Source organism: Tiliqua scincoides, chromosome 4 (genome assembly GCF_035046505.1).
Source record: "Tiliqua scincoides isolate rTilSci1 chromosome 4, rTilSci1.hap2, whole genome shotgun sequence".
Taxonomy (NCBI): domain Eukaryota; kingdom Metazoa; phylum Chordata; class Lepidosauria; order Squamata; family Scincidae; genus Tiliqua; species Tiliqua scincoides.
Window position 1 is genome coordinate 3,562,691 of NC_089824.1, and position 21,783 is coordinate 3,584,473.

General features: G+C 48.5%; 2 protein-coding genes across 2 annotated transcripts in view; both read left to right on the plus strand.

The window, feature by feature from the left end:
* The first annotated feature begins 4 nt into the window (after nt 1-4).
* LOC136647557 (lymphocyte antigen 6E-like) lies at nt 5-6,765 on the plus strand. The gene is made up of 3 exons (XM_066623167.1): nt 5-56; nt 2,956-3,057; nt 6,560-6,765. Exons 1-3 carry the CDS (start codon nt 5-7, stop codon nt 6,763-6,765), a joined length of 360 nt encoding a protein of 119 aa, XP_066479264.1.
* A 4,626-nt stretch (nt 6,766-11,391) lies between these two features.
* Nucleotides 11,392-21,783, plus strand: part of LOC136647559 (ly6/PLAUR domain-containing protein 2-like) — a 38,066-nt gene continuing 27,674 nt past the window's right edge. The window contains 1 exon segment of the mRNA XM_066623170.1: nt 11,392-11,464. Within this exon segment, the coding sequence (XP_066479267.1) occupies nt 11,392-11,464 (73 nt within the window).

Consider the following 21,783-nt stretch of genomic DNA (forward strand, 5'->3'; position numbering starts at 1 on the left):
AAATATGAAGGCCCTCCTTGTGCTGTTGCTGGCTGCCGTTCTCTGGGCTGAGAGAGGTGAGTCTTTGGCATCGTGGCCATGTGCTGTTGGAGGAGGGGGTGAGAGAGGGCCAGAAGGTGGGAAGGACGGTGGAACGTCATGTGCCCAACATCCTCCTGCACTAAAGGGCTGCAGTCACGTCCTCAGAGGAGAAAGACCTGACAATCCAGTGTGGAGTGGGTGGAGAGGCTGCTTTTGAGAGAAGAGAAAATTAAAAGACCCAGTTACAAATGCACAACTTCTTTCTGAACCAAAATAAGAACTGTAGAGCAGTAGTTCCCAAACTTTTTAGCATCTAGACCCACTTTTTAAAATGACACTCTGTCGGGACCCACCTAGATTTACCAGATTTTTTAAAAAAGATCTATAAAGAGTATTTATTTATTTATTTATTTGAGTAATAATAACAGGAAAAAAAGACCCAAACATATATCTCCCTACATTTACACAAGCTTGCAGGATAATTAGCAGCTACAGTATCTGATTTTTGAATAGCCTCTGGGCTTGAGGCAATTAGTTATCTGATCTGTCCCTCACCCTTTGCTGACCCACCAAAAATCAAGTCACAACCCACCAGTGGGTCCCAACCCACAGTTTGGGAACCACTGCAGTATAGAGTGTTCCTGTCTGCAGGCAAGTACAACAGAACTTTGTAGCAGGAATAAGGAAAGAGAGCTCTACTGAGGAAATTCCATGGCTTAAGCTGGCCCTCCAGATAGAAAACTACAGGGTGTGTGTGTGGGGGCTTGCTGGATTCTGGAGTTTTCCCCCACCCTCCCAGACCTCTTGACGCTAGCATAAATTAATGTCTAGAGATATTTTGCAGCTGCGGCTGGTGTCCCTGCCCCCTTGAGATGGGACTTTGAGGCTAAGGGGTGGGTCTGATCCTCACTGTTCCTGCCATCCAGAGGCCTCTGGGCTCCAGAGGATGATGCTGTCATGAGCTCCCACCTAGAGGCTCCTGGGCAGGGCTAGATGGGGGAAGACATCTGGAATCTGGTAATATGCCCAGTGTCTGCTTTTTATTGGCTGGTGCCACAATAAAAACGTCAGCATTTGCACATCAGCATTTACCTCTTGGTTTTTTGCCGCCGTGGTTGTCTGCAAAGCCATTCTAGCAGTCATCATGGCTGGAAAATCCCCCGCCTCCACCCGATTAGAAAACAGGTTTAAATCCGCAAGCCAGTGAGGCACTCCTTTTCTTTTCAAGTGTATTGCTAATGGGCAGAGCAAAAGCCCACAGCAAAACAACCACTTCCCTACTCTCAGCACATCTATTGAGATAATTTCCTCGTAAAGTGTAGATGCCGCTTTCTGTCAAAACTGGCGTCGTATTCCTTGCACACCTGTAGAAGGCAAGAGCCCAAAGCCTGCCTTGTCAAAGTCTAGGGCAAGAGTTTATTTCCTTGAGTTACTCTTGGCTTGTTGATCAGGCACAGAGATGAGAGCCGCCTTTAAAATAATCTCTTCTCTATCCATTTACTGAGAAACCACCATCATTTCTGGATGCACTCCGGTGGGATTTCTGAGGGCTGGGCCAGTTGGTGTTGGGGTGAGCAACAGCGCAGCAGTGGCAGAGGTAAATACCAAACATGGGGAGAAAGGAAAGGGATACCAGTAAGACCACCATTGGAGAAGGAGTTAGACCTGCTTCCTGCCTCTGGTGACTTGAGCCATTGGGAACCAATGCACAATGCACAGACCCCTTTATCTGCATAGCCACACCCCACACCATCCTGTGATGGGATGTTGGGGTTGGATCTGTGGGCTTCTCATGTCCCTTCCTTCCTTCTTTTTTCTCTCTGCCCCCTCATTTGGGCCTTGGATAGCAACTACTGTTTATTTTGAAATCTTTCTCAGCTCTCTTTTGGTCTCAGTGAAGAAACTATCTAGACCAGGGGTGTCAAACCTAAGGCCTGGGGGCTGGATGTGACCTTCGGAAGCTCTTTATCTGGTCCTTAGGCGCTCCCAGCACCACCATCAGCTGCTGAGCTGTGCTGAGGTGCAGGGATATTTGGTGGCTGGGGAGGCAGGTGAGGCAGAACCTTCTCCCGGAGTCTTTCAAAAAGTGCCACTGCTGTGTGAAGTGCTCAAAATATGGTCAAGATTTACTTGAGCGCCTCACATGGTAGCAGTGCTTTCCGAAGGACTCTGGCGGGGAGGCTCTACCTCACTTGCCTCCCAGCCACCACACATCCCTGCTGAGGTGCACTTGCTAAGAGGGCAGCCAGCGTGATACTTGGGCTCTCCTGTATCTTGAAAACATGGTCAAGATTTACATATTTTCTATCATTTGCAGCTGATGATTTCCTAAGTAAGAAAAAAAGTGCTTTTTTCCTGGTCATGTCCTGCTTAATGACATCAGTTCCTGCTTGATGACATCACTTTCGGCCCTCAGCAGGCTCCATGAAAGCTATTCGGCCGGCTGTATGAAACAATCAATCCATAACATTAAAGTAACAATTAAACCAACCAAGAATTTAAATAATCAGAAGCAAAGCAGACAAGCAGAGTCCCAAAGACTCAAACGGCTGGAGGCACTGAAACCCAGGAAACTCCAGAGAAAGCCACGTGAAACAGATTAAACTGCCTGCTTCCAAGCCGGCAGCCCAGTGGCCAGCCTACTCTGCAAGGGGGGAGGCAGTTCCACAGTGGGAGGGCTGCTGCTGGAAGGATCCTGCTTTATGTACCCATCAGCTGCATCTCGAATGATGGTGGGACACGAAGGGAGCCCTCCAGTGATGTCTGCAGCATGCAGGTGGGCTGATGTGCGAGGAGATAGCCCTTCAGGTACCCAGTATAACTAGCACCTTGAACTGAGCCTGAAAACACACTGGAAGCCAATGCTTCTATCAGTATAGAAAGAGAAAAAAAGAAAGAAAGGAAAGCAAACAAAAAGGTTCTTCCTCTCTGTAGGTCACTCCTTGAGATGTTACCTCTGCAATTCTACAAAATACAGCGGTTGCCAAACTCTCACCAACTGTACCACGAGCGAAAAATTCTGCACGAGATACACAGGTCAGTGTATGCCTGGATTCTTGGCCTGTTCTCATCAGGCAGTGCTCAATGTCTGAAATCCTCGGAGAAAGGAAGCTAAGGGCCCAATCCTAACTAAAGGCTGCCCGCTGGGTGCAGTGGCCCTGCCACAAGCTCTGCTGCACCCTGTGAACATAAGAGCATAAGAAGAGCCCCGCAGGATCAGGCCATAGGCCCATCTAGTCCAGCTTCCTGTATCTCACAGCAGCCCACCAAATGCCCCAGGGAGCACACCTGATAACAAGAGACCTGCATCCTGGTGCCCTTCCTTGCATCTGACATAGCCCATTTCTAAAATCAGGAAGTTGCACATACACATCAAGGCTTGTAACCTGTCATGGATTTTTCCTCCAGAAACTTGTCCAATCCCCTTTTAAAGGCATCCAGGCCAGATGCTGTCACCACATCCTGTGGCAAGGAGTTCCACAGACCGACCACACGCTGAGTCAAGAAATATTTTCTTTTGTCTGTCCTAACCCTCCCAACACTCAATTTTAGTGAATGTCCCCTGGTTCTGGTGTTATGTGAGAGTGTAAAGAGCATCTCTCTATCCACTCTGTCCATCCCCTGCATAATTTTGTATGTCTCAATCATGTCCCCCCTCAGGCGTCTCTTTTCTAGGCTGAAGAGGCCCAAACGCCGTAGCCTTTCCTCATAAGGAAGGTGCCCCAGCCCCGTAATCATCTTAGTCGCTCTCTTTTGCACCTTTTCCATTTCCACTATATCATTTTTGTGATGTGGCGACCAGAGCTGGACACAATACTCCAGGTATGGCCTTACCATAGATTTATACAACGGCATTATAATACTAGCCGTTTTGTTCTCAATACCCTTCCTAATGATCCCAAGCATAGAATTGGCCTTCTTCACTGCCGCCGCACATTGGGTCGACACTTTCATCGACCTGTCCACCACCACCCCAAGATCTCTCTCCTGATCTGTCACAGACAGCTCAGAACCCATCAGCCTATATGTGAAGTTTTGATTTTTTGCCCCAATGTGCATGACTTTACACTTACTGACATTGAAGCGCATCTGCCATTTTGCTGCCCATTCTGCCAGTCTGGAAAGATCCTTCTGGAGCCCGTCACAATCACTTCTGGTCTTCACCACTCGGAAAAGTTTGGTAAATTCTGCAAACTTAGCCACTTCACTGCTCAACCCTGTCTCCAGGTCATTTATGAAGAGGTTGAAAAGCACCGGTCCCAGGACAGATCCTTGGGGCACACCGCTTTTCACCTCTCTCCATTGTGAAAATTGCCCATTGACACCCACTCTCTGCTTCCTGGCCTCCAACCAGTTCCCAATCCATGAGAGGACCTGCCCTCTAATTCCCTGACTGTGGAGTTTTTCAGTAGCCTTTGGTGAGGGACCATGTCAAATGCCTTCTGAAAGTCCAGATATATAATGTCCACGGGTTCTCCCACATCCACATGCCTGTTGACCTTTTCAAAGAATTCTATAAGGTTCGTGAGGCAAGACTTACCCTTACAGAAGCCATGCTGACTCTCTCAGCAAGGCCTATTCATCTATGTGTTTTGAGATCCTATCTTTGAAGAGGCATTCCACCATCTTACCCGGAATGGATGTTAGGCTGACCAGCCTATAGTTTCCCGGGTTTCCCCTCTTTCCCTTTTTAAAAATAGGCGTGACATTTGCTATCCTCCAATCTTCTGGAACCGTGGCCGTTTTGAGGGACAAGTTGCATACCTTAGTCAAGAGATCTGCAACTTCATTCTTCAATTCCTTAATAACTCTAGGGTGGATGCCATCAGGGCCCGGTGACTTATTGATCTTTAATTTATCAATGAGGTCTGAAACATCTTCTCTTTTAGCCTCTATCTGACTTAACTCCTCGGTCAGGAGGGGCCGTTCGGGCAGCGGTATCTGCCCGAGGTCTTCTGCCGTGAAGACAGATGCAAAGAACTCATTTAATTTCTCTGCCATCTCTAAGTCTCCTTTTATCTCCCCTTTCCCTCCCTCACCATCCAGAGGGCCAACCGCTTCTCTGGCGGGTTTCCTGCTTCTAACATATTTGAAGAAGCTTTTATTATTCCCCTAATGTTGCTGGCCATGCATTCCTCATAGTCTCGCTTGGCCTCCCGTATCACCTTCTTACATTTCTTTTGCCAAAGTTTATGTTCCTTTTTATTCTCCTCATTGGGGCAAGACTTCCATTTACGGAAGGAAGCTTCCTTGCGCTTTATGGCCTCTCTAACTTGGCTGGTTATCCATGCGGGCACCCTCCTGGACTTAGTGGAGCCCTTCTTTCTTTGCCGTATACACTTCTGCTGCGCCTCTATTACTGTTGTTTTACATGAGTTACATGAGCTACATGGTAGCTACATGAGAGCACATGTGCATGGACCAAGAGTTGGGCTTCAGCATCCTCTCCAATGTGACAAAGAATTTGGGAGAATGAAAAAAGGTCCTGTCGGAACTGGCCTAAGATCAACTAATGAAGCAACTTGTTTCCAAAGATTTCCAGACATCTTCCTGCAGCTCACCAGCAGGGCCATAAGCAGCTGGCAGGGGAGAGCCAGCTGACTTTTGAAGTTGTCAAAAGTTGTCAGAAGTCCTATTTAGCTGTCATAGGAAATAGCCACTGATCTCTCCAGGACGGTCTCTCATTCCCTCTTAAAACCGAGGGTCACCAGCACAACTTGTGTTAAGCTCTCTGTGAAGAGGTCAGCTCCCTTGTTTGTCCTCAGCTTGCTCCTGCTCCTCAGCTTCCTGGGATGCCCCTAAGTCAGTAGTGTAGCTAAGGGGGAGGGCTGGCATGATAAGTATTGCAGGTGCTGCAGTGCACTGTGAAACCAGCCCCTGCCACTCGCTGTTGGTGTGTGTTGCTCCAGTCGTGAATGAGAGGGACTGGTTACATGGCACATTGTGGCACCTGCAATATTTACTGTGCTGACCCCTCCATAGCTAGGCTACTGCCTTGTCTAGTGTTATGAGAGAGGGAGAAATTCTCTCTGTCCACTTGTTCCCCTCCTCATCACGTCCCTCCCCCGATTAAATTACCTCACCCTCTTTCACCTTTTGTCATGGGAAAGATTCCTAACCATTTAACCATTATTTTCTGCTTCCCTTTTGCTTCCTTTTCCAGCCCCACAACACCCTCTTTGAGATGGGGTGGCCAGAACTGGACACAGTTTTCCAGGTGTGGCTGCAACATACCTTTAAGCAGATCCATCACAGTCCTGGCCGTTTCAAGGTCAGCCCCTCTCCCATTGACTCCTAATATGGAAGGTGTCTCTTTTCACTGTTGCTAAGGTCTCTACTGATGTTTGGAGTGTCCTGGGACCCCAAGACTCTTTCTTGGAGAGTTACAGCACCTCTGTGATCATGGGGTGCAGCCGCCCAGTGTGGTAAAAATTAGCAATGGTACAACCTGGGCATCAGGTTGACCAATCAAATGCTCACTTTTTAACTATGACTATTTCCTACTCACCCCTTTCCCCCATTCCCTTGTGATGTGTAGGTGTGTCCACATCCGGCTACTTAATAATCCAGGACTGTGCAGCCATCTGCCCCATTGCGAAAACACAGTGGCCGCAGCATTACACATTCATGTGTTGCCAGGAGGACGGGTGCAACAGAGCCAGAGATGTAAGCAGCCACCCGCCTCTGCTAGCGCTGAGCATCTTCATCAGCTTCGTCCACGCTTTGACCACCTGGGGACTCTGATGGGGCAAGTTGAAAGGAGCCACTCTGCAGACCGAGTGCAGTGAGACACCTTCAAGATTTCCTCTTGGTTTGCCTTCAAGGGTGATGCCAATGGCAATCCACAGCCTTTCTCTTATTTTTCATTTCCAGGCTAATTCTCAGCGTTCCCCATGTGGATGGAAAGATGGAAAGTGTGGAATGGTGTCAATGACAGGCTGATTCACAGCAGGAGTTGTGGACAGTGGGCAGCCGGGACTGTCTGGAGGCCTCAGTCAATCCATTCCCGAGCAGCACTTCCACCTGCTCACCACTGGATTGCAGTGTTGCTTAGGGTGTGTAATTTGCCTGTGACTTGGAATGAACAGACAACTGCCCCAGACAACCCTGGGGGCTGTTTCATGCCAACATGTCCTTGCCACTGCAGGGTCACAGCTGCTGTCTCTACCAAGAAAAAAAAAAAAAAAAAGGGACACAACATGACCTGTAGTTTAGGTAGTTCTTTTCAGTAAACCGAATACCTTACAGCTTTGATCTACCTTGCCAGGTCAGTCAGCCTGAGGGAGAACCTTCTTCCAAGGCCATAATTTGAGTTCCATGAATGTGAGGGATTTAAAGCATAGAGTGACCCCTCTTATAATAATTAGCAGGCTAGCTGATATAGCAAAGAAATATACGGTTATAGAGAATTTAACCGATTCCATAATATTCCATTATAATAAACACAAATGTATACTAAATAGGTGATTGAAGAGAAGGCCTCTCACATTTTAGCCAAATGCACTTTCGGTCTTGGCAGGGGGCAGAGAAGGGCCTTTCCTAACATACAAGCAGGTTCATATGGGAAAGAGCTGTCTGTCACACATTTTAGTCCCAAGCTATTTAGGGCTTTATAAGTCAAAACCAGCTCATTGAATTACAACTAGACCAGCAGCTATGCACCTGTTGTGACAATGTGGTTACAGCCACGCACAGAGCATGTTGCATTTATCCAATTGTAATTTCACCAGGGCATGTGTCACTGTGACCCTGTCTGGTCAACTGAGGAACAGGTACAGTTGGTGCACCAACCAAGGTTGGGTAAATGAAGCCCTGGTCATGACCAACATTTGGAGATCCAGATCCAAAACTAGATTCAGAGGCACACCCAAACTATGACTTATTATTTTTCAAGTAGTGGCTGAACCATGGCTGAAGGTATTAAAAGTTGCTGAGAAGTCCAGCAGATCAACTGGAACACACTCAGATCCAACTGTCCAGTCACTTTTGTAGTTCATCTACCAAGGCTGTGTCTGTCCAATAACCAGGCCTGAAACTGGATTGAAATGAGTATGGAGGTAATCCACGTCATCCAAGTAGGACTGGAGTTGGTAAGCCACCACAGGGTCAAGCACCTGCTATTCCCTTTCCTACTTGATCAGACAACACCTGACTTCCTTCAGCACCCCAGAAAGGCAAGGGTTGCATAAACATGTGGGAGGCTGAACTTCTGCAACAACCTGGCCTACATTCCTGGAGTGAACAAATTAGAATGTATCCATAACAACAGGACAAACAGCTGCTGAAGACACAACCTGTGGCTTTGTGCTAACTATGGCGTTCACACTGGAGAGGGTGTTGTGAGTGACTTTACCTGCAAAGTGTCTTGCAAACTGGTCATATGGACCACTGAGTGGCCCGCCTTCAGGGCCAGGATGTAAAATTCCTCTGATCAGTCAAGAAGGATCTGCTGGATGACTCTGAGATGATGCAGTGGCCGTGGAAAATGAGATTAAAGACTTATGACGTTTAGTAAACTGTACATAGTGTTTTAAATAACAATATTGGACTTTGTGTTTGATAACACATTTCTTGTGATATGAAATGGGTGTGTGTGTGTGTGTGTGTGTGTGTGTGTGTGTGTGTGTGTGTGTGTGTGTGTTTTTAGAAGTTTCTAACTTCTTGCAAACCTCTGGAATTCAACAAGCACTCAGAAACCTCCATCTTCTTTGTGGATAGTCCTGCTTAGGCTACAGCCTGATCAGCAGGCCAGAGCTGACTGTTTAGCTGAGGCAGTGGAATAGCTAGAGGGGTGCAAAGCATTAAGTTTTGTAGGGAGCCTCACTGTGGCATGCAAGTGGCCTCTCCCCCACCTTTGGAGCCATTCTGGGCGGGGGAGCAAAGCAAAGGTGTACGCCCCCTTTTTGCTCCCCTGCCTGGAGTGGCTCTGAAGGAGAGGGGAGGGTCTCTTGATGCTTCGGTGAGGCTCCTAGGAAATGTTGATGGTGATATGATGAATGTCTGGGTGTTGAGTAAAAGAGAGTTGACAGTTGAAAAAAAAACACCAGCTCGAGACTGGAATTGTTGCGGTTACATTGCTTCAGTTGTGAACGCCATCTGTATCAATAAACAAAACAAAATGATGGTTGGGGAAGACTTGTGCTCTGGACTGAACCACGCTGCTTCAGACCTATCGGAGAGGGAGCCTAAATGAAGCAGAGTCCCAAAGCAGACTAGGGCCACATTTGTTTTTCAGTTAGAAAATAGTCAGAAGTGAAGTTGCTAGCATGCCTCTAGCTCGATTAATTAAAATTGTAGTTAGGGTGTTTTCGTGACATTTAATCATTGCCTTATTAAAGCTATCTTAAAGCAGTGACTTTCAACCCTTTCCATTTCATGGCACACTGACAAAGTGCTAAAATTGTCCGGGCACACCATCAGCTTTTTGACCATTGACAAGGCACTCCATGCTGCTCACGGGAGGCTCACATCCCCCAATGGCCCTACTAATAAGCGACCTCTCCCCAGACCTGCCAGTAAAATAGCTGGCATGGGCTCAAGAAGACCCACTGTGGTCACTCTTGCTGACCATCGCATTCCCCCCATCATTGCATGAAGTGCGTGCTCCATTGGTGTGGCTGCAAGGTTGGAAGATTGTGGAGGACAGGATGAGGCTGTGAGTGCTCAAGGCCAGCTGAACAGATGCTGGCCAAGCAGTTATTTGAACGCTGGTCTCCTTATGCTGATTCCAATAATGTATCTGTTTCAACATCCTGAGGATGTCTCAAATGCATGAGTGGGGTGAGGCAGCATCACCCTAGAGAACTATGCAGTTGCCTGGCCTGAAAGATGTGCTCAGATGTCCTTACCATGGTGTTGTTCTTGTGAAAGGCAAGTCATACACGTCTGTCCTCTTGTTCCAGCGGGACAAGCAGACATTATGAATGAAATGTGGCCACTCCTGATTGAGGCCATTCCCCACCTCCTCCACCTCTCCCCCTTATCTTAATGAAACATTATCCCCCTTGCGCATAATGAAAGACATGATATGAGGTTATCACATCACCCTGATCGCATTGCTTAATGTTACCAAAGAGAGGAGGAGATGTGGGTGGCTGGAACTAATAACATAGTTCTCATTCTGGGCTTCAGCATGCAGCATATACAGAATTAACAAATCACTGGGTCGAGGCCTCCAACCAAACTCAAATGTGAAATCGCTGGACTTCAAGAATGGGAGAAAACCATGGGAGAGGCTGTGGAAACTGCAGGTAACACCCCAAACATGCCCCCCCCTTAAGAGGAGAAGGGTTCTAGCAGCTGCAGATCCAGAGGGGGGGCCGCCTCAGGGTGGGAAGTAGAAGTGCAGAAGGAACCCCACACAGAAGCACAATGGGAACGCAAGACTGGAGAGAATGGTAAACAACACGAGCATGTTCAGTGAGCACTGGTGCTCATTTGATCTTCAAGAATATAAAGCGTGATGGAAAAGGCTATCAAGATCACCAACCCAGTTGTTGTCCTCTCTTCTCTATGTTGACATATTAAAGGAAGTGCAAGGAATCGTGCGGTAGTTCCAGCCAGGCTATGAGGGTGCCCAGTTGCCCTGATAATCCCATAGTTTGAAGAAATATGGAGGGAACCTGCTCATAAGAATCAGGAGACCCTGAGCCTCAGCACCCATGTGCTGCCATCTGTAAAAGCAAGGATTGTTGTAAAATATTTAAACTTACAGTTCTCAAAGACAATTGGCTACTTTGGAAGCAAAGTACAGCCAAGGTGAAACACGCACACTGTTGGCCCACAAACAGTCCCTCTTTGCAATCGTGCCGCATGCATGTATGGGCAAAAGAACATGGCTGAAGACTGGCTGTGAGATTCGGACATGGCTGAAATTAATTTGAGAATTTCCAGACTCCAGGAATCCAACGGACTTTGCTTGGCCTTTCCTAAAGGCCTTCACACATTCCGTGGTCATGGATTTTACCCTGGTTCCCAAACTTTTTAGTGCCAGGATCTACTTTTGAAAAAAACACTTGTATCAGGACCCACCTAACTTTACAAGACCTAAAAAAAGTGTCACTTTACCAGCTGCTCAAGCCTCTGTTTTTTCACTATGGGGGGGCTGTTCAGGTGGCCTTCCGGTCCCCTTTGCCTGCTCTTTGAAGTGGACCAAGGTATGGTCTCCTACTCAGGAGTAAACACATACACGTGTGGCTCACTTTCCTTAGGGCCTTAGGGCTCAATGTGTTTTCCTTGTCAGATTGTCAGATTCATTAGATTCATTCATTCATTCATCAGATTCATTCATCAGATTGTCAGATTCATTACCCAAAGATCTTCACATTGCGACCCACAGTTTGGGAACCACTGCCCTAATATCTTGGCACCATGACCATCAAGAGGATAAGCGATGGCCAGTCTAGTTGGAGGGTCATCACGCTATCCAAGGAGGACAGAGGAGGTAACACTATATTGTCAGATTGATGGCATCTAAGAAGTGGGAGTGATACAAGGAATCAGAAAGCAGGAGCCGGCACAATGGATTAAAAGGGAACCCCAAAGTGCAATTAACTGGAGGTGGTAGATGAAAAGAACAAGGCCACTCATGTATGTCAGAATCCCCACCCCCCTGAGCTACTCTAATTTTTTGCTTGTGCAATTTTAATGGACATAGATGAAATCAGATATTTAATATAGTGATGGATAAGCAAAGCTAATATAATTAATTCTAGGCCCTTTGCAATTAAAATAAAGCTTTCATCATATCTATACCTATGTCTCAAGATTCCTTTGCAAGCACTGACAGCCTAATCCTATGGGACTTTTACAACAGCACATCTCCCATTATGCTGTCCTAAAAGGCCACAAGATTCCCTACCAAGATCGTCTTTGTCCTTGTAACAGGAGGTCAGTTGAATCTCTTTTACACATACTCCTCTATTGTCTGCGGCATCAAAGTGCCCACTCCACCGTGGAACGCTTTGCCACAGGATGTGGTGATGGTGTCTGGCCTGGACGCCTTTAAAAGGGGATTGGACAAGTTTCTGGAGGAAAAATCCATTACGGGGTACAAGCCATGATGTGTGTGTGCAACCTCCTGATTTTGGAGGTGGGCTATGTCAGAATGCCAGATGCAAGGGAGGGCACCAGGATGAGGTCTCTTGTTATCTGGTGTGCTCCCTGGGGCATTTGGTGGGCCGCTGTGAGATACAGGAAGCTGGACTACATGGGCCATGGCCTGATCCAGTGGGGCTGTTCTTATGTTCTTATTTGATGCCCATCCTGGTTAACAGGGATGGTCTTTTAGGTATGGCAAAAATGAAGCTCCCATGAAATGATTGCTCACCTGCAGAACTGAAAGAGGTTTCAAAACTTATGATGGTGATGATAAACAATATCTACTGAGTGATGTTTCCAGTGTTATAACCCAGAGGGTGGTGGTTTATTTGCAGCAGATGGTGGCAAGTAGAATCAAGAGATGGTATCTAACCATGGTATCTAGTATGTTTATAAGGGATAAATATGCTTGATTGATCTGGTTGTCCTGTATCCATCTGTATGATTTATTACAGGCCTGTATTCACTGTTAGATGCACTGTTTGTTATGTATGCCAATAAAGGTCTGCCTGCCAAATAAAGCTTTCTTCATATCTATACCTATGTCTCAAGATTCCTTCGCAAGCACAGACAGCCCAATCCTAAGGGCCTTTTCCAACAGCGCATCTCCCAATATGCTGTCCTAGAAGGCCCAGCCATGGTGCTGGACCAGCCGCAGCCACTGCTACAAAGCGGTGGGAACGCAAAACTCTGTGGAGGAGCGGAGCTGGCAGGGGCATGTCTTGGGGGGGAGGACAGGGGCTGGTGGATTAGTGGAGGAAGGAGGTGTATCCCATTGGCAGTAACTTGCACCAGGATCCTCTCCCCTCTTTCCCAGTCCATCCTGTTCCTTTCCTCTCCTTGGTTTTATGCCAGCTCAAAAGGCACGAGTAGGGCTGAGGAAATAAATAGGTGGCCAGAAGGCCTATATGAAGGTCAGTGGTGGACCTGCCATTCATTTGAGGGGGCAAGTGCCCCGGAGGTGGACCCTTGCACACCTTTAGGTCCCTTCGGAAGCATCTGAGGTCCGACTTGGTCAGAAACCATGCTTCCGGTTTGCTGGAAGCACAGTTTAAAGCTTCGGGGAGCCTTCAGGAGGCTTCCCCGACCTGTCCTGGAGTCACACAAGGTTCTGTGCACTCCAGGTAAGGGGAGGGGGGCTGATTTGTGCAGGGAGGGCAGCGGCATCCCGTGGGGGCATGCCATTGTGAACCTGAGGCGCAGGGCTGGGGAGGTCAGCTACTGATGGAGGTATTTTCTTTTTAACTTACCTCCCTTTTGGCTTCTGGTCCCCCTCCCTCTGCAGGCAGCAGAACGCCCGTTTGCACAATGGCATGTTGTGGCATTGCAGGGGCCAGGACTTGAAATCCTAAACACTTTTACTTGGGAATAAGTCTCATTGAACCCAGTAGAGCTTATTTCTGAGTATGCATGCCTAGGATTGCACTGTTAATTCCTCTCCACAAGATCTTAGGGCTGGTCTGGGCTGCGCTATTGTTTGACACCATTACATTTGCAACACTGTGTGCAATTCTGGTCACCACACTTCATGCAGGATATCGTAGATCTAGGAAAAGATGCAAAAGTGGACAACCATCATGGGTTAAGGGGATGTTCTTTTCCCTATGCCAGGTAAAGCCCCAGCCTGCTTAATGGGGTTGATCAGATCTGTGCCATCAGTCATTGTTGGCAACCTTCAGTCTCGAAAGACTCTGGTATCGCGCTCTGAAAGGTGGTTCTGGCACAGCGTCTATTGTGGCTGAAAAGGCCAATCCCTTCCACACCGGGAGCAAGTGCAGTCTGACCCTGGTCTGTCTCCCTGGCTATGGGCCTTCCTTCTTTGCCTCTTAGCCTCAGACTGTTGGCAAAGTGTCTCTTCAAACTGGGAAAGGCCATGCTGCACAGCCTGCCTCCACGCGGGTCGCTCAGAGGCCAGGGTTTCCCACCTGTTGAGGTCCACTCCTAAGGCCTTCAGATCCCTCTTGCAGATGTACTGTGCCACCAGTATTGTGGCAAAAATCCAAGAAGACCCTGTAATGCCAGCAGACCTGGAAGGAAGTTAGGATACGGTGAAAGCCTCTTTTGCTGATCCTGCCCCCTCCTGGGCCTGACCTGCTCTGGTGTATGTGTTGCTCCCTTCACAGGCCCTGATCCTGAAGGAAGCTTCCTCTCCCTGCCTGGCTGTCCTTCCAGCTCTGCTGGCAGGTCACTGAGGCTGCGTGGTCGCATTGGCAGCCTGTTATCTGGAAAGGATGGGGCCACCTGCAACCCAGGTGTCTTGCAGAGAACCTGGGGGTAGTTGCTGAGTTCAGCACCAATCGCGTTAGCTGGCTTGGCTTGCCTCAGTGGTCCAAGCAGTGACTCTGTTGCTGTTCCAGAGGGGATGCTGTGCCCAGACCGCCCAGGGATCGGCCCAGTCAGGCCGTGGTGAGAACCACCAACTGTCAGAGGCTCTGCAGGACGGCCCACGGGAGGAGAGGACTGCCCCCAACAGGGCCCAATGATACCGCTTACCCTCTGATGATGTGCATCGTCCTGCACTGGTGCTGACTGCTGTAAAGCAGTTAGCCACAGTCGTAAAAGGGGCTTGGACAGCACACTACTTAGCCACTCTCTGGAGTAGGTAAGTCAGCAAGAGAGGTGGAAGAAGGTGGGGGGGAGGAGGTGGAACAGGGTGGGGCAGGGGCAAATGGGGTGTGGCAAATTTGGCACAGGAGGGGATGGTGCTCCCAACAACCTCTTTCTCTTCCTGTACCCAGTCCCTCAGTACAGGGCCACATGGATCTGTGCCAGCTAGTTAGTTACTGCAAGTCCAAGTAACCCCCACCCCCATGCACAGAGCTTACCTCTGGGTAAGGAAACATTTGCTTCCTTACCCAGAGGAGACCTCTGCAACTGCCCCGTACCAAAGTCACCATTTTGACACCGATGCATCGGCAGGGGTGGGTGATGGCTAGGATAGGGCTGTTTGTCTGTGGAACTCACTGCCACAAGATGTGGTGATGGCCGCTACTAGCTTGGATGCCTTAAAAAATAATAATGGATGATTGCTATTTGCTACTTCTGGGGTCAGTGTCAGCATGCCTGGGAATACTCATTTCAGAGTGGCTTGTGGGATTCCCAGAGGTAGCTTGTGGGCCCCTGAGGGATACAGGGGGCCACTAAGTGGGACTGGGGCCTATTTCCATTGGTCAGGCACTTCTTATGTTCTTAGCTGTGCCCTAATACTAGCCGCTTGTTTCTCTTTCTGAGAAGAGCACTGTCTTCGGAAGCACATTCTGTTGTCCTTTGGAAGGATCTGCATGGTAGCCAGCTGAGCTGTGTGATTTGGGGGTTCCGTTTGCCCCGATTCCTAGAGACAAAAACTGTTTTCTGGCCCAAGCTAAGGGGTGCTGATGCTGTATGAAACTTCAGGGAGGATTCCGGAATCTTTCATGTGCGATTCTGATGATTCTGTGAAACTCCGGTGCATGATGATGGTGATTAAATATCTCAGTATGTGCAAGCCAAAGGCAGCCAGCAGGGTGTGAGAAAGTGGGCAAGTCTCCACTGCAGACTAATTAGGTTGGATGGGAGCGACTGGGAGGAGGCATAATGAGAGGAGGCCAGCCAGGCTACAGATGAAATTAGTAGGAATGGGCCCCACAATTAACTTTTATCTCAGGGAAGCCAGTTCATGATCTGCCTGATAGGGCGGGAGCATATTGGAGATGCAAGCAAATTGATGACAACTCCAGTGTGTAAAATGTAGGTTAGTGGGGGGGAGGGGAACACACACACACACACACACACACACACACACACACACACACACAAGCCAGCAACATAGTTGGGAGCTGCCCTAGGCCCCCAAGGAGATCATACAGCCCCCACCATTTGCTCAGGTGTCTGCTGCAAAACTGATGAGCTTTCCTCAGTTTTCTTCTGTTCAAAATGCACTGCCAGCTTTCTGAGGGTGGATCTCAAAGAGACAGCGTGTCCCAGGATGCCAGTGCCATCAGCTCAGCTCCCCTCATGCCCTGATCATTATCGGCACGCCCTTCCCTACTGGACAGTACTCCCCCTGCCAGTCAGGGTGAAAAGAAAATATTACTCTGTGGAACTCCTTGCCACAGGATGTGGTGATGGTGTCTGGCCTGGAAGCCTTTAAAAGGGGATTGGACAAGTTTCTGGAGGAAAAATCCATTACGGGTTACAAGCCATGATGTGTATGCGCAACCTCCTGATTTTAGAAATGGGTTATGTCAAAATGCCAGATGCAAGGGAGGGCACCAGGATGAGGTCTCTTGTTATCTGGTGTGCTCCCTGGGGCATTTGGTGGGCCGCTGTGAGATACAGGAAGCTGGACTAGATAGGCCTATGGCCTGATTCAGTGGGGCTGTTCTTATGTTCTTATGGGTGGAGAAAACCCTCTAAATTATAATGCCAGCCAATGAATTTCGAGTCCACCTGTTGCAGGGAGGGAAGGAGGGAGGACCTTGATCCAGGACTGACATATGTTTGGTCCAGTGTTTTTATGTATTCATTTAGTCAATGCACGGGCTGCTGTTCAGTACCAAAGTCCCCACGCAGCCTGGAATATACATAAATACTGTATGATACAAATGCAGTGAGATGTGAAATAAAAAATCTTAGCCGCACAGAAGCAGCAGCCGTAAAACCACAAAAATGAGCCAAAGCCAGAAAACATAACAATGAGATTGGTTCTAAAACTTACAAATGCCCTGGAAAATTAAAAGGACATTTTTTAAAAGGCAGAAAGTGAGTTGCTCTAGGATGGGCATTCTAGATTTGACAGCCCAAAGACCTCTCTTGGGTCACCACTTGCCTCAGGATGGGAGACCAGAGCCCTCTTCAGACACAGAGTGTGGAGATGGGAACCCAGTCACAGGAAGCAGCGCAGGGGCTGCAGAGCACTCAGTTTTGCAGGGAGCCTCACCGCAGTGTGCAAGCGGTCCCTCCCCCTCCCTTTTGGAGCCATTTTTGCTCCTGCCGCCTGGAGGGAGAGGGGCTGCTTGCATGCTGCAGTGAGGCTCCCTGCAAAACTGAGTGCTTTGCCCCCCTCTAGCTATGCCGCTGCCCCAACCTGCAATATCCATGCGCAACACCTAGAATACTTTGTCTGAGACATTCTCCTGGCACCAGGAGAAAGACATTTTCTTCACTCAGGTGTTCCAGCCCTTTAATTAGCTCTTTTTAATTGCTGAGTCTGTTTGCCCTTCTGCTGGTTTTATTTAAGCATTTATTGTTTCTTTTGTGTGTGTGTGTGTTTTTTTGTAGTCTCATTTCAATGCTGTATTTTCTTCTGGTTATTTTTAGTTACTCTAGAGAAGAAGAGCAGCTGAAGTAAGAAATCAAAACAGAAGCCATCAACAATGTGATGCAGGAAATGAAGGTTTTATTATACTGTATGCCCTGGGTGTGGGCTTGAAGGTTGCTTGGGATGCCAAGGAAAAGATATCACAGACTCAGGGTTTACTTACGAGGAGTTCTTTATTTTAAGTGCCTCAAGCACTGGGATGTGCAGCCACACACAGACAGACAGAATTGCAGAGTCCTGTCCAAAGGGCAAAACAAAGCAGCAGGGTATTTATATGTTGGGGAACCAGCTCCTCCCCTGGGGTTCTTCTGACCAGAGAAATCACACACTCAAGACACAACAACAGCAGCTTCTAGGTGAGAGATTCCTTCTTTTCTTTATTATTATTAAGAGCAATTGGCCTGTGGGCAGGCCAGCACACTTGACACAGGCCAGCTGTCTCAGGTTGCACACTGTTAGGAAGGTATATGTCAGCCCTTCTCGTCCCCAGGTTTGGCACCTGAGGATCTGACCAAACACAGGTGTTGGGCCTGTGACAGAGGGGCCTCAGGGACCTCCCACACAGTAGCATAGCTAGAGGGGGTGCAAGGCACTAAGTTTTGCAGGCACCTCAAAACTCCCCTTCAGACACCTGTTTTGCTCTAGCGGCTTGGAATGGCTCCGAAGGGGAAAGGGAAGAGCCGCCTGCATGGCATGGCAAAATGCCTGCAAAACATAGTGCTTTGTGCCCCCTCTGGCTAAGTCAGTGCCCCCAAACGTGACCGGAAGGATCTTTCCGGTTGCTTCCAGGTGGTGTTCTGAGGAACGGGGAGGTTGCACCTTTGTTGCATTTTTATTAGCAATAGTAATTTAGGAATTCTTCTATAAGCAGACAGCTCAGTATAAACTTCTATCGCTTATCCCGCTCCTTAAATTAGCAGAAGGGTACAACCAAAGAGAAAGCGGGGTGAGAGTTTTGGATATGTTCCATTTCTTCCTCCTATCATTTTGCTTTCACAGACAAACTGAGCAGATGAAAAGAACCTCAACTACAATTCCCTGTGCAGCTTTATAATTATGCTATAGAATATTTTTTTCTGAAGGCTGCCCAGAAAGTGCCCTGGGCTGGCATAAATCCCTTGCGCTGGCTGATGACTGTTGCGAAAGTGCCGTAAAGCACTTTTGCGACGACCTAAGAGGAGGGAGGCAGGCCCAAGTCCCATTGGGCCAGTGCAATGGTAAGCTGGTCTGTAGGGAGGGCAGGAGAGAGGCATTCTGGGTCAGGGGGAGGGCAGGTGGGTGGGCCTGTGGGTGGGGTGGGGTGAGTGGGGGCAGGACCAGGATCTGGCACTTGTGGCAGCTCTGGGCTGCTTGAATCTGCACCACCTCAAGAGGTGGTGCAGATTCAATAGCCCCATTGGGGGTTGCTGTGGCTTTACCTGGGATAAGGGAAAGCGATTCCCCTTGCCCCTGGCTGAGCTGCTCTTGGCCCCAACTCCATGTGGCCAGCCAGCCTCCCTGTGCCAGTGCAGGTTAGGATTGGGGTGCCCGTCTCAGAAGTTATAGCCTGGTACAGGAACCCTAGAATTGAAGTTGCAACAAACTTGCAGCAAGTACTGTTATGGAAGATCAGAAGATCATCAGGTGGGTGATGTGGTGTTGGCAGCGATTCCATGTTTTGACAGCTGGTTGACAGCTCTGGGAAGGGCAGGGCTGGCTCCACAGCTGTAATCAATCAAGACCAGTGGAGACTCAGATGGACACCTGAGCTTCATTTGACCTTGATGGGACTTTGAATGGACATGGACTGAAGAGATGGCTCACCTGAGCCTAATTTGGACTTAATGGGACATACAAGGATAAAAGGCAGCTTCAGCAGGAGCAAAGCCACCTGACCCAGAGGCTACCTGACCACAGGTACCCTGGATCCAGACCTACAGGACCCCAGACCTACATAGATGGACCAGGACCCATGGGAGAAGGGGACTGCTGGAGGACACAGAAGAGAGGACTGCTGGAGAGGACACTGCTGGAGAGGAGGGACTCTGCTGCAGAAGACTGAATTGGGAAGACTGGACTGTGCTTTGGAGATTAGACCGTGGACTTGGACTGGAGGCTTCAGACCTTTATCCACTGAGTTAAGTGGAGTTTTGGGGAGGGAAAGCCTCTGGACAAGAGGACTTGCAGGGAGTGTATGTGTTTGTAGTAATAAAGTCTTGTTAATTGCTCAACTGATAAGGAGTTCTGTTCATTTCTTTGTACACCACAGCTGTTGTTCTTGGAAAAGGTGGGTATTAATTAGCCAAAAAGTGGGTATTAGAAGGGAGTTGGAATATTTGGATGGGACAAGTATTTCATTAACATTCGGTGTGGTAACACGTCACCCACTATTTTGGGATACATTTGCAGAAAGAGTACCAGTTTTTAATTAGGAATGACTCAACCTTTGGCTCCCATCCTACATTCATTTCAGCCTGCATACATCAAGCACAAAATAAAATTTTAAGTTAGCAGGCAGGCTTGCAATCCCCAGTCTAGAGATAAAGCAAAATCTTCCCAGGCAATCTTTAATGGCATAGAGCAGCCATTTTCAACCACTGTGCCATGGCACATTGGTGTGCCATGAGTGGTCCACAGGTGTGCCACAGGAATTTGGGGGAAAGTCATTTATTAGTTGGGCCAATGGGGATGTGAGCCCCCCACTGGCAGCATGGTATGCCTTGGCAATTATCAAAAACCAGATGGTGTGCCTTGACAATTTTAGTGCCTTGGCAGTGTGCCATGAGCTGGAAAAGGTTGAAAATCACTGGCATAGAGATATTCTCCCCATTCTGACACTCTAATGAATATTACCTCATCTCTGTGCTGCTGCATAGAGATTAATGTGCAGCATCTATCTTAGTTAATTAATATGAGATCAATTAAGAGTTGAATATGAAGAATCAGTTACATTCATGGGACAATCATATCTAGGTCCCTTTATGCTGCTGCTGATATAGGCATCCACAAGAGTCAGACCAAGAGTAATCCTGGCCCCCCCTTTTTACAGCCTCAAGTGTTTAATGACCCACCGTGCTATTTCTTGCAAGAACAATGTTCACAGACCAAAGGGTGCTCCTGCCCTTTTGGAGTAAGTTTATCTTAAGCTGTTCCCAAACTGCACACCTAGAGATGGTAAACCCTCATTCCTCAGGGATAATTGGGATAGGGATGATGGAGAAAGGTGTGACCCACCCACATGTTACAAAGAAAAGTTCCTCCCCCCAACTCCCTTCTCTGTCTCAAGCCATTACAGACTTCAGAACCATCAATGGCAGTTAGAATGATCCTACTGAGTAACATCAAAGATTCCGCTAGCCCAGTATCCTGCTTCCGGGAATCCTACACGCAAGGCAGCAAGCCAATAGACCTCTCCCTGCTGTTTGCATCCATCCACCCAGCACCTGATATTCAGGGATACACTGTGTTTGAAGGTGGAGGCTCCCTTCAGCCTATAATGGCCAACTGCCAGCCTCTCCATCCCCTACAGTCAAGACACAACACAAATCCATCTTGCATGAGAAAAAGAAGACTCTCCAAGTTATTTAGACCCAGTTTGTGTTGCGACCGTGATCTCCATCTGTATGAGTAGTGATGAAAACACTCAACATTAATCAATCTAGAATTTTAAGAAAGCCTAAGGATTTTCAAAGGCCGTGAGAAAGATCCCACAGAGGGGGGACAGTGGATCCTTTTGCAAACCCCTGCTGGGTGCCAATAATTTGGGAGAAGGAAAACCTGGTTTGTGGATGGCATTGATCCCTCTTCCTGGATCACTTAACCCGACCCTGCAAGATCAGCCAGGATGATTAGAACAGTTTCACTTTTTACACACAGGCCACACTGATCATGCAGGTCATGGGTGTGGGGAGGGGGGGTTATTGGAGGCTTCAGCCCATGCTGTCTAAGGACACTGGTCAAGGGCAGAGTGTGGGTGGCAGCAGCAATTGGAGCAAACCACGGCTTCGGCTGGTTCTCCAGGTCAGGGGTGGCTTCCCAGGCGTTGAGGCCGCCACTAGCTCTTGCCAGCCCCTTTCCGCTACCACTTGGCTATCTTTAAATCCAGCAGTGGTGGTGATTGGCCCATCCCTTCTGGGTCATTTCTGGGGCCGCCTGGCTCTTGCACAATTTCACATGCTCTGGAGGCCCAGCCAGCTGCTCTGGTCGTTGTGACGGTTCCAGGGCAACCACCCACCATCCATCACAGCATGGAGCAGCCACAGCCCCGATGGCTGGCGGTTGGTTGCCCCAGAACCGCCACAATGGCCAACATGGCTGGCTGGACCTCTAGATAGAGTACCCAAATCATGCAAGAGCCAGTGGCCCTGGAAGCGACCCGGAAGGGG

Coding starts and splice junctions, on each gene's coding strand:
- LOC136647557 (XM_066623167.1), top strand. CDS start 5: ATGAAGGCCCTCCTTGTGCTGTTGCTGGCTGCCGTTCTCTGGGCTGAG. Junction 57..2,955: donor CGTTCTCTGGGCTGAGAGAG/GTGAGTCTTTGG, acceptor TCCTCTCTGTAG/GTCACTCCTTGAGATGTTAC. Junction 3,058..6,559: donor ATTCTGCACGAGATACACAG/GTCAGTGTATGC, acceptor TGTGATGTGTAG/GTGTGTCCACATCCGGCTAC.